Source organism: Budorcas taxicolor, chromosome 11 (assembly GCF_023091745.1).
Source record: "Budorcas taxicolor isolate Tak-1 chromosome 11, Takin1.1, whole genome shotgun sequence".
Classification (NCBI taxonomy): domain Eukaryota; kingdom Metazoa; phylum Chordata; class Mammalia; order Artiodactyla; family Bovidae; genus Budorcas; species Budorcas taxicolor.
The window spans coordinates 39,451,949-39,462,769 of NC_068920.1; the positions used below are offsets into that span (position 1 = coordinate 39,451,949).

A 10,821-nucleotide genomic window follows, 5' to 3' on the forward strand; every position below is an offset into this window, starting at 1 on the left:
TATTTAGCATATTTTAAGAACTCCATTTTTTGAGTGGGGAATTCATGATTTAGTTTGGATATTTTAAAATCAACTTTTTTTTTTTAGTTTCAGGTGTAGAGGTTTTTTTAATTTTTTTTTTTTAATTTTTACTTTATTTTACTTTACAATACTGTATTGGTTTTGCCATACATTGACATGAATCCACCACGGGTGTATACAAGCTCACAATCCTGAATCCCCCTCCCACCCCATATCATCTCTCTGGATCATCCCCATGCACCAGCCCTAAGCATCCTAAAAATTCCCCAAATAAGACATGCTCACTATAAGATATGAAAATAAACAAAAAGAAAAGTAAGTGATATGTAAGTTTGTCACTCTAGAATGGCCACTGCTTACATTTTAGGTGTTACCTCAGTACCTAGAAGATTGACAAGGGACACATAGCAGATACTCAATAACTATTTGTTAAATAAATATCTTTCCAAAAATTTTGGATGTATGCATTTTATATGTTAAAACATATAATATTTTACAAAATTGGGTTTTATATTATGTATACTGTTACATAATCACACAATGGTCCTTAACTATATAAGGTGAACGCTTTATGTCAGAAGTGACATTAGATGTGAATAAGTGAAACTCCCTGAAACAAAGATGCTCAGATTTTTTTTTTTTCCAAAAGGTCTGAGTATGTATCGTTAATGAGACCAAATAAAACAAAATGACACACAAAAAAAGCTAAAAATGAAATGAAGGGGAAAATGGAGCTGCAAACACAGACCAAAAGAAGGCAGAGACTGCTGAAAGCATTAAAAAATACCCACTATGGGATTTGAGCCAGGAGTCACAGAGGGCTCAGGGTAAGACTCAGCTAGAGTGGCAGATGCCCACAGCAGATGCCTGGGGACCAGAGCCATTAAGAGTGAGTGAGGGTCCTAGGGGGGAAAACATTGCCTTTCAGGGATGTTTGGAAAAGGAATGTCTTAAACTAAAAATGACCCTTAAAACCCACAACTCAATTCAATGTTTCCTTATTGCATGTCCAGGGTTTAAGAATTTCTGTTTTTTAGTTTCCTCTGTTAATGTCATAAATATACATGAATTAAAGCTTGAACATTCGTGACATGAATTTAGAATTTCTGATGTTAGCAAAATAAACATAATATGGGAAAGTAGTTACAAAGAACATCCCACTCTTGGACCCTCAGCCTGAGGAGGTGTGCAGTCCTGTTTGCTATCTCAGAAGGAAGAAAATGCACATTTTGTAGCCCCCATTGCGGCATTCTCCTTCTTCATGCCTAAACCCTGTTTGGCTTATGAATTCCTGGCAGGTGTTCACCCTGGAACTGACGTGACTCTGTGGGTCTTTTTTCTTTAGCCCAAAGCTTTCCCTGTATGGAGCACCATGCTATATTTCACTGCTAAGTTTTAATGTGTGATCCTCGACTGAGCCAATTCTCCGGGCAATTTTCTTGACCTTAAGATTAATGACTATCCATCCACAGTCCTCTGACCAGTTTACTCAAAATCCAAATTGACTTTCATCCTTGTATTTTAGAATGTCATCAATATAGCTGATCACATCCTTAATTCAGCTTCGCTAACCAACTGGACAGTGTTGCTGAAGAAAGAAAAGAATGCCAGTTCCCAGTTACTAGCATCACTGGAAAACATCAGCGCTCTAGTACCTTCGACAGCTTTGCCTCTAACTTTTTCTCGAGACTTCATTAACTGGAAAGGGATTCCAGTATCTGCAAATCTCAGCAATCAAGGTTACAATTATGAGACTGAATTTCCCCCCCAAAATACCCCCAGTCCCATCACAGGCCATGTGTCTATTGGGCCAGAACAATTCAAGAGGCACCTTCTACATACTATCATCAGCATGACCTCTTTGACCCTGGGGAACATTCTACCCATGGCTAAAAATATAAATGCTCAGGTTAATGGGCCCTTGATATCCATTATTATCTCAAACTCTTCCATCGATGAAGTTTCCCTGACTTTTTCTAAGATGAAATTGAATCTGAGTCAACCTCATTGTGTGTTTTGGGATTTCAGTCATTTGCAGTGGACAGATACCGGCTGCCACTTAGAGAATGAAACTGCAAACTCGGTGACATGCCTCTGTACTCACCTGACCTCCTTCTCCATGCTGATGTCCCCCACTGTCTCCCCTGCCATCGTCCCCATTGTGAAATGGATCACCTTTGTGGGGCTGGGGGTCTCCATCGGAAGTCTCATCTTATGCCTGGCCATCGAAGGTCTGTTTTGGAAGCAGGTCAACAAAAACCAAACCTCACACAGCCGTCACATCTGCCTAGTGAACATAGCTCTGTGCCTCCTGATTGCTGACGTCTGGTTTATTGTTGCTGCCACGGTGGACACAAACTCTGGCGTCTGCACAGCTGCTGTGTTCTTTGCACACTTTTTCTACCTCTCCTTGTTCTTCTGGATGCTTCTGCTCGGGTTCCTGCTGGCATATCGGGTGATCTTCGTGTTCCATCACATGGCCACACTTTTGATGGTGGCTGCCGGGTTCTGCCTGGGCTACGGGTGCCCTCTCATTATATCCATCGTCACCATTGTGGTCACGCAGCCCAGCGATGGCTACAAAAGGAAGGATGCATGTTGGCTTAACTGGTCCGACGGGAGCAAGCCTCTCTTGGCCTTTGTGGTTCCTGCCCTGACTATCGTGGCTGTAAATTTGGTTGTGGTGCTATTAGTTCTCACAAAGCTCGGAAAGCCAGCTGTTGGAGAAAGGCTGGCCCAGGACCACAAGGCCACTGTCACGCGTATAGGGAGGAGCCTCCTCGTCCTGACCCCTCTTCTGGGGCTCACCTGGGGTTTCGGCATAGCAACAATGGTGGACGGCTGGAATCTGTCTTGGCACGTTATTTTCGCATTTCTCAATGCATTCCAGGTAAGAACAATGAGAATAACCTATCGTATAATCAGGAAACTGGAGTGTAGAGAATTGAGGATGGGAAGACCATTCTGGAGATGATCTCATCTCCCTGCCTCCAGCAGGACTATTACAAACAAAACCGCCTACAACAGTGAACAGAAGAAAAAGATTCATTTTTTGCCTGATAGTAAATACGGGGCTTCTTCAGTAATCCATTCCAGGGTTTTAAATGTTCGAATTCACGTAGCTAACACTCATCTCCCTTGCTGTTGACCCAGCCCTCTTTGTCTTGTGCTGATCTCTGTGAAGGCACACAGGGAAAAGGAAATAAACCAAGAATACTTTTTGAGTCTGAATAGTGCAAAGGAAGTCCCTGGTGTGCCACAGAGCAGTGCCTGGCCAACTGCAGGCAGCACTATTTTTGTAAATAAAGTTTTATTGAACCACAGCCATGCCAGTTCATTTGCATAGGGTCTGTGGCTGTTTCCCTTACATGGACAGAACTGAGCAGTTGTAAGAATCTGGATGACCTGCAAAACCAGAAATATTTACTCTCTGACTCTTTAGAGAAAAGGTTTGCGGACCTCTGCTGCCAAGCACGGGTTTTACACGCCATGATCAAGGAGTGTTCCGCAAGTAGGTGGGCAAAGTATTCCTTAGATTTGGAGAATCTGGAAGAGAGCCCTCAATCCTGGTTCAAAGAATATTGGCTGGGTCTCTTACACTGGACAATGTCTCAGGGTAGTGGTGGTTAAATATTTGTGCTCTGGAGTTAAATAGCTCTGGGCTCAAATATGTCATGTTATCCAACTCTGTGACTGCTAGTAAGTTATTTAATTTTTCTATCCTCAATTCTTTTATCTGGTAAACAGGGATAATATTATCATCTGTGTGCTCTGGTGCTGGTGCTCAGTTTTGTCCAGCTCTTGAGACCCTGTGGACTGTAGCCTGCCAGGCTCCTCTGTCCATGGGATTCGCCAGGCGAGAATACTGGAGTGGGTTGCCATTTCCTACTCCAGGGGGTCTTCCCCACCCAGGGATGGAACCCAGGTCTCCTACGTCTGCTGAATGGGCAGGTGGATTGTTTACCACTCTGCCACCTGGGAAACCCAATTATTACCTGTATCTTAGAGTAAATACGAGGGTTCAGTGAGATCATTCAGCACTTAGCACTGTGCCTGGCACAGAGTAAGTGGTCAGTAAATGTCTCCAGAAAGCAGTTGGTTCTTCACCTATTTCAGCAAACCAGGGTACGTTTAGGTGGTGGCACAAGGATTGTCATGGAGAGCACACACCTCATGGTGACAGGTTTAGGGAGCTCTCGTCCAGGGTCCTTGATGATATGCTGTCTAAACAGGCACCAACTGAGGATGCTCCAACCAGGAGGAGTTCAGGGTCCATGTAAGACGCTGCCGAGGATTCCCCAGGGGCTGGACCTGATGGAAAGTGTGCTGATATAGTCAATTTCCTCCACTTAGCCTTGGACTTCAGAGCCAGCTGACATCATAAGATGCTGAGTTGGCATTCGTTTAATGTCTAAAGAAAGTGTAAGACACAGAAGCAAATGGAAGTTCTTTATTTGGGGTTTAGGATGATACAAAGGGGAACATGAAGCTCCACATGTGTTTCAAACTTTATTTACTCAGTAATTTAATTAGCAACAACAACAAAGTTGTTGAGTACTTTGTGTTACTCCAGGCACTGTGGAGGTTTCATAGTATCCTTGTCTTCAGGGAACCCACAGCCAGTAGTGGGACAGACAAGGAAATAATTTCAATGTTGGAGAATATAATAGAATAGTAATAATATAAAAACTTTCTTTTCTGGAAATGGAAGAGATAATACATGTGCTTTATTTCTTCATTTAAAGGGTCTTTTCATCTTATGTTTTGGAATTCTCTTGGATAGTAAGGTATGTGTGTTCATTTCTCTCTTCCTCCTTTAACCCAGGAATCTAATCCCTCCCCTTCAGTTCTAAGGTCCTTATTCATATATAAGAGGTTAGACCATGGGTACTTTCATTAAAAAGTTCTATAATTTTACAAAAGGCAGGTTCAGTCAGGATACAAAGAAACTGAACACTCTTTGCTGATAATGGAGCTATAGTGAATCAACCACAGCATATAATGTGACCACTGTAGAAGAAAGGGGGAAACTTGATTTTACTTTCAAATTTTGACTTGGCATAATTAGCCAGCAAAAAAACTTTCCTTATGCTGGAAAAGTCTATTTATTTCTATGTTTCTAGAATTTTATATAGTAAATATTTTGTAGCTTCTAACATGAAATAGAATTCTTAATGAAGGATGACTAATCCAAGTAAAAGATAATTGAAAAAAAACTTATACTACTTTCATTATTTTTCCAAGCTTTTAGCAATTCTGCCGAGAGAAGTAAAGACAGTAAGTTAATAAACGTAGCCTTTGTTTTAATAAGAAGATAAGGATATTTTATAATTATTATAATTGTTGTTGTACATGCCCCCAAACCCCTGTTTACAAGGAAGTAATCTGCTTTCTTCTGGACTGGAAGGATTGTAAGGAAATAATTAAATAAAAATAAATAATTCTGTGGTTTTCACCATTTAGTCAGCGAGGAGACTCTTCACTTCAAAGATAAACTTCAAGTTAGCAATTATTGCCAATTACTAATGTCTAGAATCTGAATTATTATAGCTTTTGGTACTGTCATTCTTGATTTTTTTGTAAGAAAAGACATAAAAGAAAAACCCTTTCATCGGATCTCTATGCTTATAGTCTATTAAACACTGCTGGGAAATACTGTTACTAAATAACAATTTTACTAGTTTTGTATTTGATATGTCTATGTATGACTGCATATGGGTAGCTCCTCAGTATATCTTTTTTGCCCTATAGCTGCGACAGCTGCTACTCAACAAGTTGTCTCCTTTAAGCTGTTGGGACCAGGCTTCAGAGGTAATTATCTCCTGCTATCATGGAGGCAATTCGTGAAGTTCTGTACTTTTTACACAGTCCCACAACAGGCCCAGTTTTGTGTAAGCCCATTTAGTTTCTGTTGCATTATATTCCTGGTATCTGGCACAATGTCCAGCACACAGTCAATATTCACCAGAAAGCTTTTCAGTGAGTGAGTGAATGAGTGAGTGAATGAATGAATGCAAATGTGTGGAAAGCTTCAAAGATGCTCAGACATGGGGGTCTGCAGGGTTCGTGTGAGCAAATTCATTCGGAGCGTATCACTTGCTGTAGTCGGACTTGTTCTCCAACATCTAGGGTCCTTTTCTCTGCCTAACTTTCTGGATCTCCTGTAGACCCCTTTTCCTTCTCCAGAAAAGCAGAGTGGAAAGTCTTCATTAACTTCTAATATAAAGAATTCTCTCTTTGAATTTTCTCTCTTATGCTGTTATAACAAACTTTGTCCCTTGCAATTTTAGGTCTTTAGTCCACAAACTGCCAAGTTTGTATGGAGACAGGATTTCTGTTTTCATTCTTTGCCACAAAAGTGCAATCCATGTAAGGAACCGTACAGTTAGAAACCAAAGTACTTGCCTCCCTATTTTGTATTTTTGACATTTCCTCATACTTTTATCTTTCAGTAAGACATGGAGGGTCTTTCAGAAAGGATTCTAAAGCAGAAATTTGTGTTTGATAAAAAATCAACTGACCTAAGTGCATGAAAAAAATACATAGCTATTTAGAGGTTTTTTTTTTTTTTTTAATATGGGATAAAACAAACTTTTGAAATAAAGAAACAGTGAGGCAATTGGCTTCTGGCATTAAAGTAACTTTCCTAGGTCTGCATTTCATTGGAGAGTGCTGTGAATTAGGACCCATGACTCAGGAATTGAGAGACCTGCCCTGTATTTCTGACTCTGTAACCAACTGATTGTGTGATCATAGGAAAGTCACTTAGTAACTTTTGGTCTCATGTTCTCAAACTGTAAAAATTCAGTGTTGGACTAGTTAGTCAAAGCAGAAGTTCTAATGCTCTGTGATTTTAATTGTATGTCTTGAAGAACTAAAATGCCTTGAGCTAGAAAATGTGAAATTAATGAATAATTCTCTGCTATTAAGAAAAGAAGGTTCATTATTAGAGAAATACAAATCAAAACTACAATGAGGTACCATCTCACACCAGACAGAATGGCCATCATCAAAAAATCTACAAACAATAAATGCTGGAGAAGGTGTAGATAAAAGGGAATTCTCTTGCATTGTCAGTGGGAATGTAAATGAATACAGTCACTGTGGAGGACAGTATGGAGATTCCTTTAAAAACTAAGGATAAAACTACTGTGGCTTCCATGCTGGCTCAAACTAAAAAATTTGCCTGCCAATACTGGACACCCAAGTTTCATCCTTGGGTCAGAAAGATCCCCTGGAGAAGGGAATGGCAACCCACTCCAGTATTCTTGCCTGGAGAATGCCATGGAGAGAGGAACCTGGCATGCTATACTCCATGGGGTCACAAAGAGTCAGATACGACTGAGTGACTAACACTTTCACTTTTCTAAAGTACCATATGATTGAACAATCCCACTAATGAGCTGAGAAAACCATAATTGAAAAAGACAAATGTACCCTAATGTTCATTGCAGCACTATTTACAATACCTAGGACATGGAAGCAATCTAGATGTCAATCAACAGACGAATGGATAAAGAATGTGTGGTACATATGTACAATGGATTATTCAGTCAGTTCAGTCACTCAGTTGTGTCAGACTCTTTGTGACCCCATGGACTGCAGCATGCCAGGCCTCTGTGTCCATCACCAACTTTTGGAATTTACTCAAACTCGTATCCATTGAGTTGGTGATGCTATCCAACCATCTCATCCTCTGTCATCCCCTTCTCCTGCCCTCAATCTTTCCCAGCATCAGGGTCTTTTTGAACAAGTCAGTTCTTCGCATCAGATGGCCTAAGTATTGGAGTGTCAGCTTCAACATCAGTCCTTCCAATGAATATTCAGGACTGATTTCCTTTGGGACGGACTGGTTGGATCTCCTTGCAGTTCTAGGGACTCTCAAGAGTCTTCTCCAACACCATAGTTCAAAAGCATCAATTCTTCGGTGGTCAGCTTTCTTTATAATCCAGCTCTCACATCCATACATGACTACTGGAAAAACCATAGCCTTGACTAGATAGATGGACCTTTGTTGGCAAAGTAATGTCTCTGCTTTTTAATATGCTATCTAGGTTGGTCATAACTTTTCTTCCAACAAGTTAGCATCTTTTAATTTCATGGCTGCAGTCATCATCACAATGTCACAATGGAATATTATTCAGCCAGAACAGGAATATGTTTGAGTCAGTTCTAATGAGGTGGATGAACCTAGAGCCTATGATACAGAGTGAAGTAAGTCAGAAAGAGAAAAACAAATAGCAAATATTAACACATATATATGGAATCTAGAAAGATGGTACTGATGAACCTATTTGCAGGGCAGCGATGGAGACACAGATGTAGACAGCAGACCTGTGAACACAGTCGGGGAAGGAGAGGGTGGGGTGAACTGAGACAGTAGCCTTGAAACTTACACATTGCCGTATGTAAAATAGAAGGCCAGAGGAAATTTGCTGTATGGTACAGGGAGCCCAAGTCCAGTGCTCTGTGACAAGCTAGAGGGGTGGGAGGGAGGCTCAAGAGGGAGGAGACATGTGTATGTTATGTATACCCATGGCTGATTTCAGGTTGATGTATGGCAAAAGCCAACACAGTATTTTATAATATATCCTCCAATTATCCTCCAATTAAAAGTAAATTTTTTTAAAAAAAGGAAGGAGTTAACACCCTGTGTGACTGCATTAAAGACAAACCTTTAGTAAAGTAAGACAGGACACCCCCGACCCTACAAACAAGGAGTCAGAATTTTCCTCACTGGATAATCAAAGAAAGAAAAACATCCAAAAGTAAAATAAACCCAAAAGTAAAGATTCCCAACAGTAGTTTTTTCTCCCTGTTTCTAATATAAAATGTTCATTTTTCAGAAGGCAGCTGTGGTCAATGAGGGCTTCACATCTTCTCCATTTGTATTCCTCCAGTTTCACTTTCTGGAGAAGGCAACGGCAACCTACTCCAGTATCTCTTGCCTGGAAAATCCCATGGACGGAGGAGCCTGGTAGGCTGCCGTCTATGGGGTCGCACAGAGTCAGGCATGGCTGAAGCGACTTAGCAGCAGCAGCAGTTTCACTTTCAAATTAGGTGACAAAAATGAGATTTTCATCTTCAAAGAACATTTGGCTGAAGAAAAGATTAGCATTTGTAATCTTTTGAGGGAATGTGAATGAAAAAGGAAGCATGTGAAAGAATACTTTGAATGCCTAAGTAACTTGGTTTTCTTTGGTGTAGCAGAAGTTATCAGATTCATCTGTCAAACTCAGATTCGAAAAGACTTTCAACCCATTCCAACAGAAAGGTGAGTAAAAACAGACCGAAGTTTCCAAAGGGTAGGAAGAAAGAATATGCATCTATCATGGGTAATTCACTTTAGATTCTGATCAAAATTCTTTGAATTTCAGATAAAGTTCAAGTGTCTTAACTTGAAAAAGCATTTCCCACCCCAAATGCTCAACGTGCTCATCCAAAAGCATTGGGTCCTGTTATTACTGCCACCAACCAGTGTGAGGGCTTTTGTGGGCAGTGGTGGGGGATAATATGTTATTTGTGTAATTAAAGGTCTTAGGGTTAAAATAAAGGAATGTGTGGCTATACATGACAAAAGTTGCACCAAAATCGGCCTGAGGGCTTTTAATAAATCTCTTTACCCTTTTGGACATTGATTCGTCATCAGTAAAATGAAAAACTAAGAGACCACTAAGGTTCCTTCCAGCAGTAACATTCAGTGGTCTCAAACCTTTATCTCATTCCCCAGGATCTGAAAACGTGGGGTTTCTCTTCTCAAATGAGAGAAGTATGAGAGATGTAAGCTTCGATGGCATTAATAAAATGCTGTGTACCCTAAGTTCTTCATGAGTCTGTCCAGAATTGTAAAGAATTGCATAAGCTTACTCTAATTTTGATCTTAGCTTGTTCCAACATAACAGCAATAATTCTTACTCTCTTTTTCCTCTTTTAGGCCTCTATGTATTTTCTTATACTGGAGAATCCTCACATGACATCATGCTAACTCAGTTTTCATCAGCTGAACAAAGCGGGGAATCCTAAAATCAAGGATAATTTTGTTTTTTTTTTAGTAAATCGACATTCAGAGCTCAATGTCAGTGAAGAAATAATATTCAATGGAATTTTCTGATTTAAAAATCTGGAAATAAAATAAAGAGTTTTCAGCAGCTTCATGACCACCATCTTTTATCTTCAATTAAATGGAGAGATTTACTTCCGTATGGTTTGATTTAAAGGAATTGCTTCATAAATATAGAAGATTAATTTTGTGTCAGAAATTTTGTCAGTTGTACTAGCTTCTCACTGCCACAAACTGTGGTGTTCTTTTTCATAAATTAGCATTATGCATGTGACATTTCCAATTATCTGAATTGGAATAAGGAAATGTCATGAAATCACTTTAAATACATTGATGGACCATGTTTACTTTCTTATAAGAAAATCACTGGTGAAATTTCCTAGAGAAAAGGCATTTTCTTCCCCAATTTCCAGTCAAATTTTTGCTTGTTCTTATTTTTTAGATTCAGTCACTGACGTTTGAAGTTTAATCAGAAGCAAAATAGAAAGTGTCCATTTCAGACAGCTTTGTAGCCATGACTTAGAAACTATAACAATGTGATTATATATATATATAAAATGCAGTATTTGTCAAAGAACTCTCATCTGGTCCCATTCCAGTGACTTGAAGAGTCTGGGCAGATAGAATGAAGGGATGAGGAGACTTAGGTTTGGACAGGTCAAGTGACTTCCCAAACATTGTGACGACCCTAAAAAGGTATTGGGCACTTTAGGGCTTTGGTTCCTAGTTGATTTTTACAG

The 10,821-nt window shown here is 39.9% G+C and overlaps 1 protein-coding gene across 1 annotated transcript in view; it reads left to right on the forward strand.

Moving 5' to 3' along the window:
- Window positions 1-10,078, forward strand: part of ADGRF1 (adhesion G protein-coupled receptor F1) — a 31,306-nt gene extending 21,228 nt beyond the window's left edge. The window contains exons 11-15 of the mRNA XM_052649411.1: window positions 1,547-2,911; window positions 4,767-4,808; window positions 5,773-5,832; window positions 9,229-9,295; window positions 9,956-10,078. Coding sequence (XP_052505371.1) covers window positions 1,547-2,911; window positions 4,767-4,808; window positions 5,773-5,832; window positions 9,229-9,295; window positions 9,956-10,044 — 1,623 coding nt within the window. The 3' untranslated portion in view covers window positions 10,045-10,078. The remainder of the gene's footprint in view (window positions 1-1,546; window positions 2,912-4,766; window positions 4,809-5,772; window positions 5,833-9,228; window positions 9,296-9,955) is intronic.
- The last annotated feature ends 743 nt before the right edge of the window (window positions 10,079-10,821 follow it).